The 20824-nt window shown below is 45.2% G+C and overlaps 2 protein-coding genes across 2 annotated transcripts in view; one reads left to right on the plus strand and one right to left on the minus strand.

The window, feature by feature from the left end:
• The window catches only part of FAM47E (family with sequence similarity 47 member E), a 60297-nt gene extending 47519 nt beyond the window's left edge, over positions 1-12778 (minus strand). The window contains exon 1 of the mRNA XM_035004758.1: positions 11567-12778. Within this exon, the coding sequence (XP_034860649.1) occupies positions 11567-11896 (330 nt within the window). The 5' untranslated portion in view covers positions 11897-12778. The remainder of the gene's footprint in view (positions 1-11566) is intronic.
• A 162-nt stretch (positions 12779-12940) lies between these two features.
• Positions 12941-20824, plus strand: part of SCARB2 (scavenger receptor class B member 2) — an 80684-nt gene continuing 72800 nt past the window's right edge. The window contains exon 1 of the mRNA XM_035004763.1: positions 12941-13359. Coding sequence (XP_034860654.1) covers positions 13243-13359 — 117 coding nt within the window. The 5' untranslated portion in view covers positions 12941-13242. The remainder of the gene's footprint in view (positions 13360-20824) is intronic.

The raw sequence follows: 20824 nt of genomic DNA on the forward strand, positions 1-20824 counted from the left end.
TACCGGAGAGCTCTCTGTACAGGATTGCTTATTGAAAGCACATTGGATGAGGACAGCTGTATAGAAAGTGCCCTCGAACACTGACATCAAGTACGAGATGATCATGACAAAAAAGCTTCCTCCTCCCTTAACTAGCACCCCTAAATTCCTCCCACTTTAGTCAAAGGTTTGACATTTAGCTTTCAACAAATATTAAGAACCTACCAAGTTCTGGGAACTCTTCCAAGCACTGCAGAAATAATCTCATGGTTGGATCTCTCTGTGCTTGGTCTCTCCATTTTTCTACAGTGTCAGGAGTAAGGCACACATTTAACACAATAAAAAGTTCTCTATCTTCTGCATGACACTTGCTTTTATTTTCCAGGAGGGCAAACTTCAGGACATACAGGAAGGAGTTCCATCTCATTCTCAGAAGTTCACCATGTCTGATACTGCTGGTATCCAAGACTTTCCTTCTTTTTTCTCAAGATCCAGAGAAAAACTTTCTTTTTGCTTCTAATATTACCATAGATGGCAAACAAGACATATCATTTTTACAGTGTTCTTTGGGGCAATTTTAATTAACCTTCATTAAAATAAATTTGAGAAATGTCTGGAAGAAGGGACAAATATTGGTAAGGTCATTAAATGGAGTAGTTATGTCATCAAAGATAATTATCTAGGTTTCGGTCATGGTCTCTCCTTTATTACTGAAATGATGGCCCACTTATAGGACACGTGTCCTTTCTTAGCAAGGGCTTTACTTTCACCCAGCATTTTTATGGTCATGATCGTTGTCATATTGCTTTAAAATCTTACTTGAATTAGCAATGAGTTATCTTTGTCAGAAGCTGTGTCTGCTTCTTATGAGGCAGTTACTGATAGAAGACAGCTGAGATGGAGGGCTAGTGCAAACACCTGGGGCAAGCAAGGCTCTATGGGCTCGCTCCACCCCCGGGCTGCCTGGCTCACCTGTCTGCAGCCATCTGCTTTCTCCTAAGCTCACCTGCCGTTCCTTCCCTTGGATTCTACTCCTGCCTCTAAGGCTGTTTAGTCAAATTAACCTCTGGGAGGGTAGGTGCCGCTTCACAGGTGCTGGGGGAAGGGTAAAAATAAATAGAAAAGATAAATAAATTTTCCCCAGTGCAGCAATGGAAAGAGACACCCCCCACCACCACCACCACCACTACTTTTCTTAGAGAGCGTTAAAGACAATTTGTAATTGCAAATTCTTCTCTGTCCCTTTGAGGTGTATGTATGTCTTTTTCAAAGTGAAATTAAGTTTTTGCCATCTTTACAATCCAGGAATGTCTTTCTTAAGGGCCTGGGCGCCATCTCTTTGATATGAATCATCAAGAAGATAGCATTCCTCTGTCCCAGTTTCTGTGGGATGGTAGGAGCAGGTGCCTGGCTCTAAGCTGTAAAACGACTACCTGTCCTAAAGACACAGGAAGTCTTCTTTTCCCTTTGGGTGAAGGCAACTGCTGACACAAATGGCCACTCGATTGTGGCTGTCCTGTGTGACGAACGGTGCTGCCAAGTCCTCTTACTTGAGGAGTCGTTATTGTTCATCTTGAGGACATGTACAGAATAGGTTATATCCGCCTGGGTAAATAAAAAGGTGAGATTTTTTTTCTGCCTTTGCCATATCTTTAGCTGATAGCCTGTGATGCACATCTCATTCTGGCTTAATGATTATTCAATTCATAAAACTGTTTTCTTTCTCTTCTCCTTGGTTGGCAGAAGATTTCATTATTAATGACATTCCCCCAACATCATCAGAACCTGGGAAGACAAGGTGTGACTGCATTATACACCGTGGGGGGCAGGGCCGGTCATCCCAAGATGGAAAGAGCTTTACTTACTGAAACCCCTTTACAGGCAAAGCACTGTACATATGTTAGCGGAACTCCTGGATAAGTCACTTGTAGTTGGGGATGAGAACCCCAAAGACCAGGCTGGAGTTAAAATAAATTGCTTCCAAGGAGGTTTGTTTCATTAACAACTATAGGATTTTTTAAAATACTGAATACGTGTGCAAATATGGTCCCAGAGCTGGACTTGGAAAGAGGCTGACCTCTGCCACCAGTCCCCACACAGCCTTATATTTGATGTTAAACAAATCTGTAAAACCATGATTTTGAAGGGGTGCAAAATTATTGTTAGTCTGAGGCACCCACATGTCTAAGTCTGATCCTACCAGACAGCTCTCACACCTAGAGGGTCCATTTCCCTGCATTAGCCTTCACCTGGAGCCTCCCACCCGCCTTCCTCCTGAGCTTCACGTTAGAACTCCTCCTGACCAAGACCCAAACCAACCACTCAGCTGAGGCTTAGGAGTCCTCTGTGATGGGCATATCCATGAACAAACGGGGTTGCTTCCCCTGTGCAGCCCTTCAAAACATTATTAATATCTATAAATGCCCTTAAAACAGAGTCTGGTATATAGCAGGTAATGTTTAACTTTTGATAAGACAGAGTAAATGGAGATTTTTTTTTAAGATTTTATTTTTAAGTAAACACTACATCCAACATGGGGCTTGGAACTCACAACCCTGAGATAAAGAGTCACAGGCTCTTCCAACTGAGCCAGCCAGGTACCCCAAGTAAATGGAGAATTTGAGAGGCTTCCAAAATTAGCAAGAAAAGGACAGGGTTATGTTGTAAAGCCCCTAGAGAATCTGGTGATTACACAGGACCTGAGAGGCCACAATAAGACAAAAGTGGGGTTGAGGGCAGGGGGGAAGGAAAAAAACTACGATTAGAGAGATGATCCCTGGAGGGTTGAGAGGTGGATGCCGTTCAGGACAGGAGACTCAATTTTTTTTTTAAAGATTGTATTTATTTATTTGAGAGAGAGCAAGAGCACACAAGCAGGGATAGGGAAGGGCAGAGGGAGAGTGAGAAGCAGGTTCCCTGCTGAGCAGGGAGCCCAAGGTGGGGCTGGGATCATGACCTGAGCTGAAGGCAGATGCTTAACCGACTGAGCCACCCAGGTGCCCAAGGAGACAATTTAAAAAGTGATATTTTGCACCATCAAATATTAAGATTTTATTTCAGGCAAAGTATTGGGCCTGCTCAGCCTCTGGAATTTCTATGTAGAACTCTGGCATTATATTTGGCTGGAACCCTCATTTTTTAAAAAACCACTTTAGGGGCACCTGGGTGCCTCAGGCAGTTAAGCATCTGCCTTTGGCTCAGGTCATGATTTCAGGGTCCTGGGATCGAGCCCTGTGTCAGGTTCCCTGCTCAGTGGGGAGTCTGTTTCTCCTTCTCCTTCTGCCCCTCCCCTGGCTCATGCTCTCTCTCTTTCTCAAATAAACAAATAAAATCTTTAAACAAAATAAAATTAAATAAAAAATTAAATAAAACCACTTTTTGAGGCATGATTGACATTAAAAAGCTGTACATATATAATATACACAACTTGATGAGTTTGGAGAGAAGTATATACCCACAATCACCATGATCTATGTTATGGCACCACATGCCATAAACATATCCATATTCTACAAAAGTTTCCTCAACCCTTTTTTTTATTATTATCCGTGTGTGTGTGTGTATGTGATAAGAATACTTAACATAAGATCTACCCTTGTAGCAAAAATTTTTTAAGATTTTATTTCTTTATCAGAGAGGGAGAGAGCACAGTAGGGGGAGCGGCAGGCAGAGGGAGAAGCAGACTCCCCACTGAGCAGGGAGCCCGATGGGGGACTTGATCCCAGGACCCTGAGATCATGACCTGAGCCGAAGGCAGACGCTTAACCGACTGAGCCACGCAGGTGTCCCTGTAGCAAAATTGTAAGTATGCAATACAGTATTGTTACCTATAGGTACTATGCTATACACTAGATCTCTAGCACTGATTCATCTTGCATAAGTGAAACGTTATAGCCCTTGACTAATCCTCCCTGTTGCCACCTCTCCACAGCTCCTAGCAACCACTCTTCTACTCTTTGCTTCTGTGAGTTTGACAATTTTAGATTACTCATGTAAGTGGTATCATGTAGTATTTGTCCTTCTGTGACTAGTGTATTTCACTTAGCATAAAACCCTCTAGGCCCATCCATGTTGTCTCACATGTCAGGATTTTTTTCTTTTTTAAGGCTGAATAATATAATATTCATTGTGTGAATATAACACATTTCTCTATCCATTCAGGCATTGATGGATATTTAGATTGTTTCCATGTCTTGGCTATTGTGAATAATGTTGCAATGAACATGGGAGAGCATGTATCTCTTTGAGATCCTAATTCCAGTTCTTTTGAATATATACCTAGAAATGGGAATCCTGGACCATACAGTTCTATTTTTTTATTTTTTTGAGGAACCCCCATACTGTTTTCTACAGTGGCTGCACCAATTTACATTCCCACCAACAGTGCATAAGGATTCCCTTTCTTTTTTCCACATCCTTGCCAACACTTGCTTTTCTGGGGTTTTTTGTTTTGGATTTTGGTTTTGGTAAGGACCCTCATTCCTTTTTTTTTTTTTTTTTAAGATTTTATTTATTTATTTGTCAGAGAGAGAGAGAGAGTGCACAAGCAGGGGGAGCGGCAGGGAGAGGGAGAAGTAGGCTCCCCGCTGAGCAGGGAGCCCAATGCAGGACTCGATCCCAGGATCCTGGGATCATGACCTCAGCCGAAGGCAGACCCTTAACCAACTGAGTCACTCAGGCATTCCCAAGGACCCTCGTTCTTATTTTTTATTTATTTATTTATTTATTTTATTAGAAAGAGAGAGGGAGGGAGGGAGGGGCAGAGGGAGAGAGACAGTTTTAAGCAGGCTCCAACCCCTGTGGAGCCTGAAGTGGGGCTCCATGTGGGGCTTGATCCCCAAACCCTGAGATTATGACCTGAGCCAAAATCAAGAGTCAGATGCTTAACCACTGAGCCACCCAGGCACCCCTGGACCCTCGTTCTTAAATGTGCAGTTTCTTTTTTAGTTCTCACACATAGATATTAGTTCCTTCAGGGTCATCACCTATTGTTAAAGAGTTTGGAACTGATTCCATAATATCACCCAGCATAAGTCAAAGAATAGGTTTTATTGGTGAAAAAGAGAACTCACAACACCAGGATCAAGGGTGGTGGACAGTGTGTAGGTTGTGTTCTGGAGGAGGAAGCTTTTCCCCACCACCCCTTCTTCCTCTACCCCTCCCTAATCCCCTCCCCACCAGAATAAATCTCCCTTTCTGTAGAACAAGTGCAAGACAGTGGCCTTGTTTGTAAGGAGTAAACACACTGCATGGTGTCAGACATGCTGGATTTAGAGATTTCTCTCTCTCTCTCTCTCTTTTTAAAGATTTTATTTTTAAATAATCTCTACACCCAATGTGGGGCTTGAACTCACATCCCAAAGATCAAGAGTCACACGCTCTAACCACTGGGCCAGCCAGGCTCTACAGGGTTTTGTCTCGTTATAGGGGTTGATTAGGAATGCTAGCTGCCCTGTACCTGGGGACCTTTGGGCCTGTGGGGTACGCAGTCTCCCATGAGGAGGTAAGGAAAGCTGAGAGGAAGTTGCCAGTCCCATGGGCAACTCTGCTGAGAGAATGAGGGAGCTTCTGAGGTCCCTGCTGACCCCAGGTGAACACACATTCTTGGATAGTCCTGCTCCTTATATTAACAGAGAATGTACTTCCCTTTTATCTTCACCCTGGGGGAAAAGGTGGTAGAACTTTCTAGAGTTGTTTACCATCACTGAATTTTCAAAAGATCTTATTCTAGGAGTGATTTTCACTCAAATCAAATGGTATATGAGAAAGAAAAAGGGAAAAAAAAAAAAAAACAAACCCTTGGGAGCATTTGATATCTATACATCTCTTTCTTATACTCTCCCATCTTCTTATAAAATTCCAATGTGATTTGTATTTTTTACTGAAGTGCAATTCACATAACATAAAACTAATCATTTTAAAGTGCACAATTCAATGACAACAGTATAATTATATTGTTGTACAATGACCATCTCTATCTAGTTCCAAAACTTCATCATCCCAAAAGAAAACCCTGTGCCCACCAAGCAGTCACTCCTTATTTTCTCCTACCCCTGTCCCTGACAGCTACCAATCTTGTTTCTATCTCTATGGATTTACTTATTCTGGATATTTCACATAAATGGAATCATACAATATATCACCTTTTGTGTCTCTCTTCTTTCACTTAGCATACTATTTTCAGGATTCATCCATGTTGTAGCATGCATCAGTACTTCATTCCTTTCTGTGGCTGAATAATATTCCACTGTATTTATATAACACATTTTGTTTATCCGTTCATCAGGTAAGACATTTAGGTTGTTTTCCCCTTTGGCTATTGTAAACAGAATTGCTATGAATATTTATGTACAAATATTTATTTGAGTACCTGTTTTCAGTCCTGTTGTACCTGTTTTAGGAGTGGAATTTCTGGAACATATGATAAGGCTATGTTTAACTTTTTAAAAAAGTATGATTGGTATCCTTGTCTCCTCTGGCTCAATTAGAAATGCAGGAAAACAGTGCTGCTCAAGATAGATTGCAATGCAGTTGAAGCAATCACTAGTCATGAATATTCTAAAACATTCTTCATTGAGGCTAAAAAGAGAGAGTGTTGGCTATTTATCAAGGAACTGGAAATGTTTCTAAACCAGTAGTTTTAAAGTTAACTGAATAACAATCTTTCTTGATGTTGTATTCACACAGGAGGCTTCTGGGTCATAATTTCAAAGAGGTTCAGCAAATGTGGCTCTAGGTAAGAGGTGAGGGACAGGTCTTATTTTTACCCTGTCCAGAATCTAGCACCTTAACCCCACCCCCGAGCTCTTGCCACAGCCCTGTCTCCAGGCAGCCAGACACTTCCTTTCTACCACTCAGGGCTGCCAAGGACTGCCCTGACCCTCAGGCAGAACCCTCTTCACTCCCCATTGCCCCCCCCAAACACTCCTCCTCCCCACCCCCACCCAGAGATAGATATTGAGTAAACTTGACTTTTTCATCTAAAACAACTTCTACCCATGCAATAAATCATAAAATAATAACTGTAAACTCTTATGTTGCTTATTTAGCCCTGATTTCATAATGTGCAGGACTCAGACAGCCCTGGTATTTCATCATATGCAACACTGAGTTGAACAGTATCTAAACACAACTCAAGGGGCACCTGGGTGGCTCAGTCAGTTGGGCGTCTGGTTCTTGGTTTTTGCTCGGGTCATGATCTCAGGGTCCTGGGATCAAGCTCCAAGTCCCGATCTGCACTCATTGAGGAGTCCACTTGAGGATTTCTCCCTCTCCCTCTGCCCCGCTCCCTGCATGCAGGCATGCTCTCTTTCTCTCTCTCTCAAATAAATAAATAAATCTTTAAAAAAGGGGATTAAGAAAAATAAACACAACTCAAGCTTCATTTGCTTCTAGAAAATACCATCAAACTACCTCAAGTGAGAACAGATTATAATACTTTTCACATCAGGGCATACATTGGAAATTCATTTCTAGCTACCTTGAGGCTGAGGGGAACCTGCAGCTCATTCCTGGCCTGCCATTCTAGTCCAACATCAAGTCCAGGCAGGCAGAAATATTCTCTCTCTCAAACAGCTAATGTCAACCCCACTGCCCCTCCTGGTTGTCCACGTCGCTGAGAATGTTGGTACTGTCACAGCTTTTTTTTTTTTCCCTAAATCAATTGTCACTGCTTTCCTTTTGCTCTTAGAAAACCCAAGGCTGGAAGTCCTAACCAGGAGTTCAGTGGCTAAGAGCCTGGCATAAGCCTGGCTTAAATGTCTGACGGACTCGAGTTTCAGCACCAGCTTTGCTTCTTACTGGCCACATGATTTTGAACTACTTTGTCAACCTCTCTGTGCCTCAGTGTCCTCCTTTTTAAAATTGAGACACAGTATCTACTTTACAGGGCATTGCGAGTATTCAATTTCTTTTCTCCTCCTCACTCCTCTGCCTCCCCATGCTTCCCACCACCACCACACATTCTGTCAGAAGAGACTATGCTTGGGGCATCAGGGGACGGAAGAGAACAAAGCAAATAGATCGTGGCTTCCCAGGTGTCACGTTTCAAAAACTCCGCATCCTTAGAGAAACCAGAAAAGAAACACAGATTTGAAGAGGGGGCTTCTTATTTCTGCACAACCCCAAACAGAATAAAGCCAAAGCCAAAGCCAAACAAACTAAAAAAGATTCCCCTAGTTTGGGGTGCAAAGATGGTAGTCAGGAAGACACAGGGTTTCCTGGTTGGAAGAGGTAGCAGACTGGGCCAGATTCCTTCTGCTCTGCCATGCTCAGAGTGTGATATATAAAGGATGAAGAAGCTCTAGCCCAGGGGGCTGTCACTTGTCTCATAAAGGAATTCTGTAAATATTAGAAGTTTGGGTTGACCGGTAAGATCAGAAGGATGGAGACAGAAATTTTTTCTTACGCATCCTGAATTGCTCAGGGTTAAGGATACTCCACAAACATTCAGACATAACAAAAATCAAATCACTAGGGCATGTTGGGACATTTTATAGATTGCCTTCAAAGAGTAGTAAGAAAGCAAAGAACTTTAGAGAGCTCTTGGAGCGGGCTTATCACAAAGTAACGAAGGCCTAGGGCCACTTCCGTTCTTTTTTAGACCCCTGGGATATTAAAGTAATTAATAAATAACAAAAAATGGTGTTTTAGTTGTCTATCATGGCCTAGCCGACTACCCCCAAACTGAGTAGCTTACCACACAGCCATTCATGGGCTCACAACGTTGCAGTTTGGGTAGGGCTCTGCGGGGACAGCTCATCATCTCTATTCCATGTAGCATATGGGGGTTTGGATGGGCTATGACATGCCTGATGGTCTCTCATGCTCCAGAGTCTCTCTCCATGTGGCCTCTCATCACCCAGGGGTCTAACCCGAGCTTCTACCATGGGTGATGGACTGCAAGAAGGTAAAGGAAGGAGCTGCCGGGCCCTTTAAGGCCTAGACTGGGAATTGGCACACTATCGTCAGTCCCATCACATTCTATCAGTCGAAGCAGGTCACAAGGCCATCCTGGATTTAAGGGATGGAGAATAAACTCCACCTTGGATTCCAGGAGCATCAGGAGCCTACAAAGAAAGAGTTGTTCACAGTCGTGTTTGGAGATGGTCTACCCTACTTGTAAAAATTGTGGTGTACTTTAAGTGTTTACACTTGGGCGCCTGCATGGCTCAGTCGTTAAGCGTCTGCCTTCAGCTCGGGTCATGATCTCAGGGTCCTTGGATCGAGCCCCGCATCGGGCTCCCTGCTCAGCGAGGAGTCTGCTTCTCCCTCTTCCTCTGTGCCTACGCCCTGCTCATACTCTCTCTCTCAAGTAAATAAATAAAATCTTAAAAAAAAATAAATGACTACATTTAACACATTAATACTTTTAACATAAAAGTACGCAATGATTATCCAATAACCTCCGTTGAAGATATCATTATTCTAGATTTCAGGTGGGGCCCTAAGAGCCCTTCTTGCTTCTCCTGTCTCAGAGTCTATTGTCCTGGAGCCTTTTTCAGAGTTTGTGAAGGAAGTTTGTTCTCTTTCTGAGTCTTGAATGACTGAGTTTTGCAGCAGGCACCAATAGTCATTCATTCACAAGGGTGCTTGTTCTTCTCAAGTTCCTGTTCTTCTGATTTTAGGTATAGAGAGGTCACTGGGAAACTTCCTGCTTGTCTCTCTGCCAGGGCATCAGCCTCCACACCTCACCAGTAGCAGCAGTAATCTCCGTCTGACCCTCAGGAGAGTGATGATCAGGGGGTTATTAGTCTGTGTACCTGCCATGTAGCCACCACTCCCTATATAGAGAGTTGAGTCTCACCTGTAGAGTGAAATGATTCTAGAGCACCAAAAAAGACGTAACGATGCCAATTAGCAGTGGCGGTGACATGTCGTATAGAAAATAAGGAGGATGTTCCAAGGGGCTTTGGGAAGCTTGTAGGAGAATGTGGGGGCTTGAGGCCCGTCCCTATGTGTAGCCGCCATGGGGTGGAGAAAAAGACAGAACTAAACCGAAAGCCAGCCAGGCCAGGTGCTAAAAGGCTGTGTCAGCTCTTTATGATATGACAGAAATTACTGTGGGATTACAGACTGCTATTTGGGCAACATGGGTTCTTTTTTTTTAAGCTGTTTATATTTTCTGTAATTAGGTCCTTTTGTTAGTGTTTAGTGCATTTTTTAAATGCTAGTCTGGTCAGCTGTGCTAAGAGGAACCAAGAAAGAGGTTTTTGTCCAGCTTGGACGAGAGTTTTAAAGGGGAAGCAGCTTACCAACCGCCTGACATAGTGGAAACAATGGAGTGGTGTTGCCTGAGTGAGAGAGCCTCAAAGGGAAGGTAAACTGAGGGCAACGGAGTTGGAAACCCTTGTTCAGGATCCCTCCCCACACCGAGATGTATTTCTCAAATCTGGGCCCATTGCTCCATCCGCACAGTTTGTTACTGCCCTAATGGACCAGACAAGAGGCAAAAAGGGATCTCAATGAACAATGAGAAGGAAGACTGCCCCGGATTGGTGGCCTAGGGCCACCTAGGGTGTTAGCTGTGGAGTTTGCGCTCAAGATTGGGCTAGCAAACAGAAAATCTAGTCTGGGGTATGGAGGAGGAAGGGTTCCACTTGAGCATGCACTGCTGGGAGCCAAACAGGAAGGAAGGTCACCAAATCTTTTTTCTAGTTAATGAGGGAGAGGACACACACAGACTGCAGAGGACCCCAACCATTGCCCAGGCAGGGGACAAGCAAGGGTTAGTGGGCTAGCATGGTCCCTTAAGCAAAGTGGGGCACAGGGAGAGCTAAGGGAGATAGCTGGAATCTAAAGCAGAGATGGGGGCAGAATAGAACATTACCATGGCAGGAGTAGGGGTAGGGAAAGGCTGCTGGCGGGGGGGACATGAAGACTGGGGCCACCCAGGCACTGTGGGCATGAGGCTTGGAAGAGCTGAATCATTCCAGACCTCCCCCCTCCAGCCTGCCTCGGGGCTACTGCTCGGTAGAGCTGGGAGTGGGCACCCCTGTCACTGTCAATGTCCCAAGTTCAGGACCACTCTGCTCCATATGTCTGGGGCCCATGACTCAAATGGCTGGGGACAGCAAGGGGCTGGCAGTGCATCTCTCTTCCTGCAGGCTCAAGCCATCTCTCTATGGTCTCTCCGGTTTCTCTCCAGCACAGAGGTCTCAGGGTAGCTAGACCTAAAGGTGGCTCAGGGCTCCAAGAGCAACAATTTCCAGATGCCCCAGGCAGAAAGAAATTGCAAGGCATTTATGATCTGACTTCAGAAGTTCCAGGATACGTGACTTCTACCATATTCTACTGGTTTAACAAATCACTAAATCCAGCCCAAATTCAAAGGTAAAAGGTATAGATCCCACTTCTCAATAGAAGGAGTGTCAAAGAATCTGCCACCATTTTAAATGCATCTCCCTGAGTCCTTAACAAAGTCTCCCCGCTGAACTAACTGCCTGTCTGCAGATTCTCATTGACGGCAGCTGGGAGGCAGCAATGCCCAGGGTAGAAAAAGCAGGCGCTTTGGAGGACAACAGCCTGCGTTCCTGTCTAGGCAAGGATCCACCATTCAGCAACTGGTTGAGCTTGTTAGGTTACATACCTTACAGAGCCACGGTTTCCTCTTGTCAGACAGGAATAATACCATTATAGCGACCAAGAAAATGTACTTCTCAGATCTTCCAGTGCAGAGCACAACCGACCAGTGGATCTGTCCCAGAGACTGAGATCGGAAATCTCTCCTCTGATATTTATCGCCAGCTTGGTGCAGAGGCCAGCTTGCCGCGGCTGCTCGCAGCCCATGACTAAGTACAAGAGGTCTATTCCTGGGAGATGCTGGACTCCTGGGATAGGCCAGTGTGGCTTGAGGAACCCCCACAGCCTTGCTGAACTTTCTTAGAGCTGCACTGTAGTATAAGAAGCTTCCTTCCATACAACCGTCCTTCCTTGCTTCTCCACATAGCTCACACCTGCATCCCAGGTCCAGCTTCCTGTGTATGTTCCCTCATCAGTCTCTTGCAGAGTGTTCCTGTCTGACACTGCATTTGGGGGGGAGGGGGGGAGGGGGGATGGGACAAACAGCCACCAAGTCACAAGATTGCTGTATTAAATAAATGGGTGTGTGTAAGCACCTAACCAAAGGCTGGCCTATGGTTGACATTCATTCAACGAATACTGAGTCCCTGCTGTGTGCAGGCTTTAGCCTGTTTGTCTGGGACATAATGGTGAGCAAAGCAAATAGGAACAATGTCATGGCCACCTGCTTGACGCTTCTTCCTGAGTCTCACTGCTGAGGGATAAAGTCCCAACTCTTTTATGGGACACAAAGAGCCTTTCAAAGTCTGACCCCAAGGGACCTCACCACCACCCCCACCCTATAGTCTGTACACCTGAGCCTAGAAGGAAAAGGAACTGCCTCCTTTCCTCTTTCCATCTTACTCTTTCATCCCCAATGTCTTAGCACTTTTTCCTCCCCTTGAAATGCCTCCCTCCCTTGTACACACCCCTCACATGACAAACCCTTACCCATCCTCCAAGATTCAGTTCAACTGTGGGGTCTTAGGTCACGCGCCCAGAATACGCTTGTGGGCACAAATCTCAGCATGCACCTCATAAAAGCACCTGTAACATTGTGCAGTAATGGCTGTAACAGTGTCCCTGCTAACCGGGGAGCTAGTCTAGAGCGGGGGGGCAAGGTGGTATCCACCCCGAATCCCCAGTGCCTGGCACTCGGGAGGCCCGCAGTTCACCCCTGCTGAGCGGGTGAGTGAATCCGCCGGGGAGCACAGGCCATTTTCCGGGGTGACCGAGGAGCCGGGAGCGCAGCCGGGCCGGGCCGCGGTCGGGGAGCCGCAGGCGCCGGGGGACCGCCCGGGACGTGCGCGGCTGGCCAGGGCCGAATCGCGGCGCCCGCCGCGGGGCACATGACTGCGGGCTCAGCCTCCGCCCCGCCCGCTTCCCCGCGCAGCTGCCTGCTGGCCGTCGCCTCCCGGGGCTGCGGCGAGCCGGGTCGGCGAGCGTCACCGCCCTGCACGCTCCCTCTGTCCCTCCCGACTGCGCGGGGCGGGCGCCCGACTGCGCGAGCGAGGGAAAGCGAAAGCGAGGCGGGTCGTTCCCCTCGCCGGCGGCCAGCCAGGTGCACGGGAGCCGGCAGCCCAGCCGCCGAGCCGGGCGCCGCGGGCGCCGCACGGTCGCGGGTGTTCAGGCCGCTGAGCGGCGGCGGCCCCTCCCTCCTTCCTGCGCCGGCCGGCGGGGCCTGGCCCGGTAGCGGCGCGCAGGATGGGCAGGTGCTGCTTCTACACGGTCGGGACGCTGTCCCTGCTCCTGCTGGTGACCAGCGTCACGCTGCTGGTGGCCCGGGTCTTCCAGAAGGCCGTGGACCAGACGATCCAGAAGGTGAAGCGGGCGGGCTGTGTGTGTGTGTGTGTGTGTGTGTGTGCGCGGGCGGGCTGGTGTGCGCGCTCCCGTGTTGGGCGGGGGACACTTCCAGCCCACCCCCCGAGGCTGAACCTCGTACAGGGAATCTCTGCGCCCTGGCAGACCCTCCGGATACAGCCCTCCTTTCTTAGTTGTCTTGTCGGGGTAGATAGGTAAGGGTTAAAGAAGGATGGAGAGGAGTAAGATAAAACTGTGGATCTAGACTTTTTAGAAAGGTTTTCACTTACATTCTATCTTTTGCCTCCCCCTCTACGCCCTCCCTACGCCCCAGTCTCTCCGGCCCAAACATCTTTCCCTCCCACTTAATGAAAAAACAAGACTAAACGAAAACACTACAGCCCAGGCAGGTTTGTTGGCTGCTTGCTGACCTTTGAAGTGGTGTGGGGCAGGGGATGCCAAGCGGCTGTGCGATCTATTGTGTTCTTGCCTTCCTGGACTGGGCAGGGCTGTTGGTAGGGAGGCCAGGCCTCTGGGCTGGGTGACATTTCAGTCCATCAAAGTCTGTGCTGGTTTCCCTCCGACTAAACATGTGGTATCTCATACCAACAATCTGGGTTGCTTTGTCTCACCATGGATTCGTGCTCTTCCTAAATAACCGTAAGCTTCAGGCAAGGATGCATTTAGATTCTGAAAGAATCTGAACCTGTCTCTTACCCTAGATGGGTGGGTTGGAGAGCTGGTCATTTCAGATTTCTGAGTCATTTGACTTTCCCAGTGCTCATTCCTTCTGCCTTTCACCCACATCCACCAATCTGTGTGGAAAGAGGAACAAGAGAGAGTTACTGGGATCACTTTTTCTTTAAAAAAAAAAAAAAATCATTGGAGCAGGCTTTCTTGTTAGCACCCAGAGCCCCATGGTTTGCACTTGCTGTTGCCTGGATTAAAAAGCCAGTTTGATCACCGAACTCCCAGTTAGTCAAGTTGTCTCATTCAGGTGGCAACAGACATATTCCTTTAATAGAGGTTGCCAAAAGCCATCAATTACTTGAAATTTGGCAGTTAAAGGTAAATTAAAAAAAAAAAAGTCATGGTAAAGCATAATTTAATTTTAAAGTTCACGTTACTGTGGGAGGATGAAGCTCGCTGTCTGAACTTCTCAAAGACCACTGTTTTCCCTGAGCACCTGTGTTCAAGGAAAACCAAATATAATCTTCTCTATTTCTGGCCACTTGCAAATCCATGGCAAGATTATTTAAGGATATAAACTCTTGGGGCGCCTGGGTGGCTCAGATGGTTGGGCGTCTGCCTTCGGCTCGGGTCATGGTCTCAGGGTCCTGGGATCGAGCCCCACATTGGGCTCTCTGCTTGGCGGGGAGCCTGCTTCTCCCTCTCCCTCTACTGTTCTCCCTGTTTGTGCTCTCTCGCTCTCTCTGCCAAATAAATACATAAAATCTTTAAAAAGAAAAAAAAAGTATCAAAAAAAGGATATAAACTCTTGCTTGGATGACCATAGTTAAGCCATCCAATTATAGTCAGTATGTGAATCTTCTTGTGTGGTTTTAAAAGGCTGTTTCCGGAGAGCCCCATGAGATGAGTGGTCTCCCTGGTGCCTCAGATATTACCAGCCCTCAGATGCTCTGTGGGTCTCCATTTCATGGGCAGGTAGGGAGGTGGCTGTAAGGCAGCTTGCCTGGGCCTTGAGTTTGCATTGATAGTTGATGATTGGCTTTTTTATGTGGTCTTCTCTGTGAGGAATGGACTCTGATCAGACTAATAAATTATAGTACAGGGGAAGTGGATTTTCAGAATTGCCCCACCCCATTATGGAACACTGAACAGCATGGTGTATGAAATTAGATGACAGGGCTAGTTCAGCAGACAGGAATATTGTAAGTCAGCCAGAGGTCACGCATTACCATCATTACCATTCCCCTCTCCTGGGTCACCTGTAGAGTGGTAGCATGGGATAGTGGGACAGAGTAAGGACTCTGCAGTCCACACTCCTCCACATGAATCCTGGCTCCACCATGTACTAGCTGGGTGACCTTGGGCCAGGTGCTTCCCCTTCCTTGATTCTGGGCCTCCCTGTCTGTAAATGGGAATAATAACAACTCAGGAGAATAGAGAGGTTATAAGAATTATCAGGGAAAATGGGTAATTTTCATTAGTTTCATTAGGATATAGTTAGTGCTTTGTAAAGAACTTTTGTTTTTGTTAGAAGCCACGTGAGTCCAGACAAAATACATGAGATTTGGGGTCAGACACCCTGTGTTCAAATCCCGACCTTACCGTTTGCAAGCGTTTTGATTCTGGGCAAGTTACTTAACCTCTCTGAGCCTCAGTTTCATTACTTGGGCAAGTGAGGACGTTAGCTATCTTAGGCACAGTGGTGCATTTACTGGGAATCACACAAAACTTACGCTTCAGGTCCTCATTTGCACAGGCTCTTCCAACACTCGGTACCTAATTCTGTATGCAGAATTTTCTTTTTCTTAGGAAGGGTCTCCTCACGACGTGTAAGCTTCCCACGAACCCGGGACCTGCCTGTGTGTGTGCCGTTGGGAGACTGAGCGAGCTACCCCGTGTAAAGCAGCCAGCACAGTATCAGGCAGGGGATAGCTGAGCAGTCATGGCTGCCTCCGTCATGTCCAGAGGTGTCATCACGAAACAATTCCTTCATAACTTGCCCTTAGTATAGTTGTAATGAAATCCACCCTGATACTCCCAGTTCTTAGGGTTTTTTTCCATTTGAAGATTATCCATGCCCTGGCTTGTCTATATCAAAAAAGAGAAGAGAGGAAAGGGGTGCCATTCAAATGAGTAGGTTTGGCTGATTGTGAGAAGCGTGGTAACATAATTTCTTTTTGTTTTTTTTTTAAAGGTTTTATTTACTTATTTGACAGAGAGAGACACAGCGATAGAGGGAACACAGCAGGGGGAGTAGGAGAGGGAGAAGCAAGCTTACCGCGGAGCAGGGAGCCCGATGCGGGGCTCGATCCCAGGACCCTGGGATCATGACCCGAGCCGAAGGCAGACGCTTAACGACTGAGCCACTCAGGTCCCCCGGTAACATAATTTCTATTAGGATAATTTGCAGGGAAGATTTTAAGATTAAAGGGAGATTTACATTTTGGCCAGTGAATGGAGTGGAAGGAACCAAGACAGTTTGTTCCATTCTTGGCCCCACTGGTTACCGCCTTGTATTGGGCAAGCCCTACAATTTGTTCTGCTTCAATTTTCTCAATTGCAAAACAGGCATCGTAATGTCTCCCTCTTTGTTTGCTCACACCCACTTCTTGGGGGATATTCTGAGCAAGTGTTCGTTTTGGGTTTTTTTGTTTTTGTTTTTTAAGATTTTATTTATTTATTTATTTGAAAGACAGAGGGGAGGAGCAGAGGAAGAGGGAGAAGCAGACACCGTGCGGAGCACAGAGCCCGACACCAGGCTCCATCTCAGGACCCTGAGATCATGACCTGAGCCAAAATCAAGAGTGGGAAGCTCAACTAACTGAGCCACTCAGGCATCCCTGAAGCATTTTGACTGCCCTGAAGACAGAGCTCTTAAGAAACCATTCAATCTCTGTTTCCTCCCCAGAGCCTGGAAGGGCAGAATTTTATGTTCTGTCTCGCTTGGTAAGGCCACTAATTGTCCTGGCATCTAGCACAGTGCCTGGTCCAAGGTAGGTACACAGTAAATGCCTGTTGCCTCACTTTTGGTCATTTGAGTTGAAAGAACGGTGTTCTAGGAATCAGCAGACCTCGGTGAAAATTCTTTTTTTTCTGGCACTAGCAAATATTTGGATTAAGTTGAGCAAGCCAAGTAGCAAATATTGAACCCCTCAAAAGCTCAGGTTTCTTACTTTGAAAATGGGAGTGATAAGAATACCTGCCTTAGGGTTGTTGCAAGAATGACATGAAAGGATTGACCTAGAACATCTAACACAACATCTTGCAAAATGCCCAAATATTAACAGTTGTTATTGTTTGTAGCTATTATTTTGTCATCTGTGAGCTGAAGCTTAGGTAGTAGATAAGTTTCCTTCTCCTTCCAAACTTCTGAGCCTCATGATACAGGCATGTGAGCTTTGTTCAAGAGCAGCTATGCAGCTCAGAATATTAAATTTGCCCCTGGACTCACCGACAGTTTGAACATCTCCCAGAAATGGGAATGCAGAGCCAGCCAGAGTCCGGGCTGGCTAAAAAGAAAAGGGCTGGCAAGGGAACCAGTAGAAGGAAAGAAACTGTTCGCATGTTTTGCTTCCTATTCACAGGCCAAAGAAGGATGATAGCATTAGGTGTCAGGAACGAGGTGAACGGGACAAATATACTTATCCTTGGCCGGGACCTGAGACTCTGGGCACACAATAACAGCCAGCCTCTTTTGGGAGCCATAGAACTTTGGAGCTATTCTGCTGAGGCCTCAAGAAATAAAATAGAATCATTGATAATTTAACCAAATAACATTAATGGTGAATATGTGGGAGTCTTCTTTTTTAAAGTCGAATTAGCTAAACATCTTCATGTATGTTTATGTAAAGATGATCAACTATATGTAATCTTTTATTTTATTTTATTTTATTATGTTATGTTAATCACCGTACATTACATCATTAGTTTTTGATGTAGTGTTCCATGATTCATTGTTTGCATATAACACCCAGTGTTCCATGCAGAACGTGCCCTCTTTAATACCCATCACCAGGCTAACCCATCCTCCCACCCCCTCCCTTCTAAAACCCTCAGTTTGTTTCTCAGAGTCCATAGTCTCTCATGGTTCATCTCCCCCTCCGATTCCCCCCCTTCATTTTTCCCTTCCTGCTGTCTTTTTTTTTTTTTTTAACATATAATGTATTATTTATTTCAGAGGTACAGGTCTGTGATTCAACAGTCTTAACACAATTCACAGCGCTCAACTATATGTAATCCTAAAAGACTCCTTCTTGCCTATCTACCTCATCCCCCAAATTGCCTCTTTTCAGGGTTATGAAGACTTAGAACCTTAGAATAAGAAAAAACCTGAAGCATTACTGAATCTGTTATTTTATAGTTGAGGAAACTGAGCCCGTATCAGTTTTAAGATAGGTGGCGGTGGGTACCAAATTGCCTTTATATTAATGTGCCACTGGAAATGTAGATAATGGAAGGCCAGATGGAGAGGTAGGGGTAGGGTCAGGCATGCAAGCTGGGTGTCCTAAATCACTTTTCCCATCCCAAGGATGACCATAGAGCCTGTTGCCTGCAACAGTCCTGGTTTATTTACATCTGTTGTCCTGGCATAATTATTAGCACCCTCTTTTCTTTTAAAAGATCCCTGGTTTGGACAATATGTTCTATCCCCAATACCACACTGTCCTCCACTTCTTAGCAATAAAGAGGAGCAAGGAGCTAAAGCCCATTCAAGCTGTCTTCAGAATGATTGGATTTTTTTTTTTTTTTTTTTTTTTTTTTGTAAAGCTGGAAGAGGAAGCTCATGGGAGTCTAAGGGTGAGAACCACAGGCCAGTAAGCCCTCCTGAGAGGACAGTAGAAACTGGAAAGTCAGCAGGACCCAGGCATACTCTGTATCTCCCACTGCTTCCTCGGTTTTTCCCTACCAAAGTGTTTCCTCTGTTGACTCACGGTGCCCAGGCTGTTTACTCATCGAGGGCTTCCTCAGCCCCAGCCCTATGTGATGCTTCAGCTGCTGAGCCTCCCAAGAGCAGGCTTTATCTCTTGGTTTCTCCTTTCCAAATGTGTAACAGAGTAATGTGATTGGCTCAGCAGAAGCAGAAATCACAGATCCTTAAACAGAGGCACTATCCTTGCAAGATTCTTTAACTCCTAAGCAAAATTATCCAACTCCTCCCTGGCTTTTAGAAACATGATCTCGTGATATCAAAATCATATTACGTTTCTTTCAGTATCTCACTAATTCATGGTGACCATGAGTGCATTCATTATTAATGGTTAAGGCAATGGAGTAAATCGGTAGGTCTCAGTATAGTCCCTAGACTCTAGGAACTGCATCAAAATCACTTATAGAGTTTCAAAAATGCAGATGATGCCAGCATTGCTGAATCAGACTCCTTAGGACTGGCCCCCAAGTTAAAAAACTAACCATGCAGCCCATGACTGGTTTGGATGGTGATTATGGCAGCCCACATCTTTATTCCTTGAGATGGCAATTCCTTTTTTTTTTTTTAACCTTTGTATTTTATTCTTTATTTTTGTTTATTTTTCTGATAAGAAATACATGCCATTATAAAAAGTCAGATACAACAAAAAATAATAAAGCAGAGATAACTACTGTTAACCTAGTGTTAACTATTCCACATTTTTATTTATGCATGTATAGTAACAGATACACTTTACAAAAATGGGGTGCTTCTATTCCCACTCTTTATTTACTTTTAATTTCATCTGGTATAGTTGACATCTGAAAGAGATGATAATTCCAGTTGAGGACGTTACTACTAGTGGTTACTATCATTTTTCAAGTTTACATTAAAGGAAGGATTTGGTAGGGGGAGGGGAAGGGTGTTGCTTGTGAGAACCGTTCTTGCTTTCTTAATAAAGCGCAAGATTTCATTCTGTCAGGCCGCAGCAAAGGGGCCATCTGTTCTGCCAGACTTTTGCTTGTTCCCTGGGGGAGAATCAGCAGGTGGGATTGTAAGATCATTAATGCAAACATAGGATGTTGGCCAAGTGACTAGGCATTTATGGCCTGTGTCGTCAGGATATATGCTCTACATACATGGTGTACTAAATGCGGGGACCATTTTTCATCAAAGCTGGTAACCAGTCAAAAGCAACTGAGGAAAATAAGGCCACTTTTTGGTGTTTGCTGTCTATATGTTTGCTGTACTATAAAGTACTTTTATGTATATGCTTTGGCAGTCTTTCATTTATTTAGCAAATATTTACCGAGTGTGGACCATTTGTGCGGCAATGTGCTCAGGAGCTATGGATGCAAGAGTAAAGTAGACATAATCCTACCCTTGCAGAATTTAGACTCTAATTCAAATCTGGCGGGCTCAGGCCCCTTTACACTCTTCAGTTGAAGACCCCAAAGAACTTGTGTTTCTGTGAGTTATAGCTATCAGTATTTACAATATCAGAAATTAAAACTGATAAATTTTTAAAGCACAGAGTACACAGCACGTATTAGCTGTCAGAGCAATGACCTTGTTACATGTCTGCTGGCCTCTAGAAAACTGCACTCTACACTCAGGAGAGAATGAGTGTGAAAAGGGCAAATAATGTCTTAATATTATTATGAAAATAGTTTTCACCTTGCGGACCCCCTGAGAGGGTCTTGGGGCCCCCAGAGGTCCTCAGGCCTCCCTTTGAGAGCTGCTGATCTAGTTTTCATTTAATTAATTATGCTGATTTTTAGATAACTTGAAAAAATAACATAGTATCTCTGTTATATTTCTGTAAGAACAGTTTGGAAACTATGTTATTAATGTTTTCAAGCCACCAGGACTTTGTTTAGTGCGTTGTAC

Source organism: Mirounga leonina, unplaced genomic scaffold, assembly GCF_011800145.1.
Source record: "Mirounga leonina isolate KUSES-001 unplaced genomic scaffold, KU_Mleo_1.0 Mir_129, whole genome shotgun sequence".
Lineage (NCBI taxonomy): Eukaryota > Metazoa > Chordata > Mammalia > Carnivora > Phocidae > Mirounga > Mirounga leonina.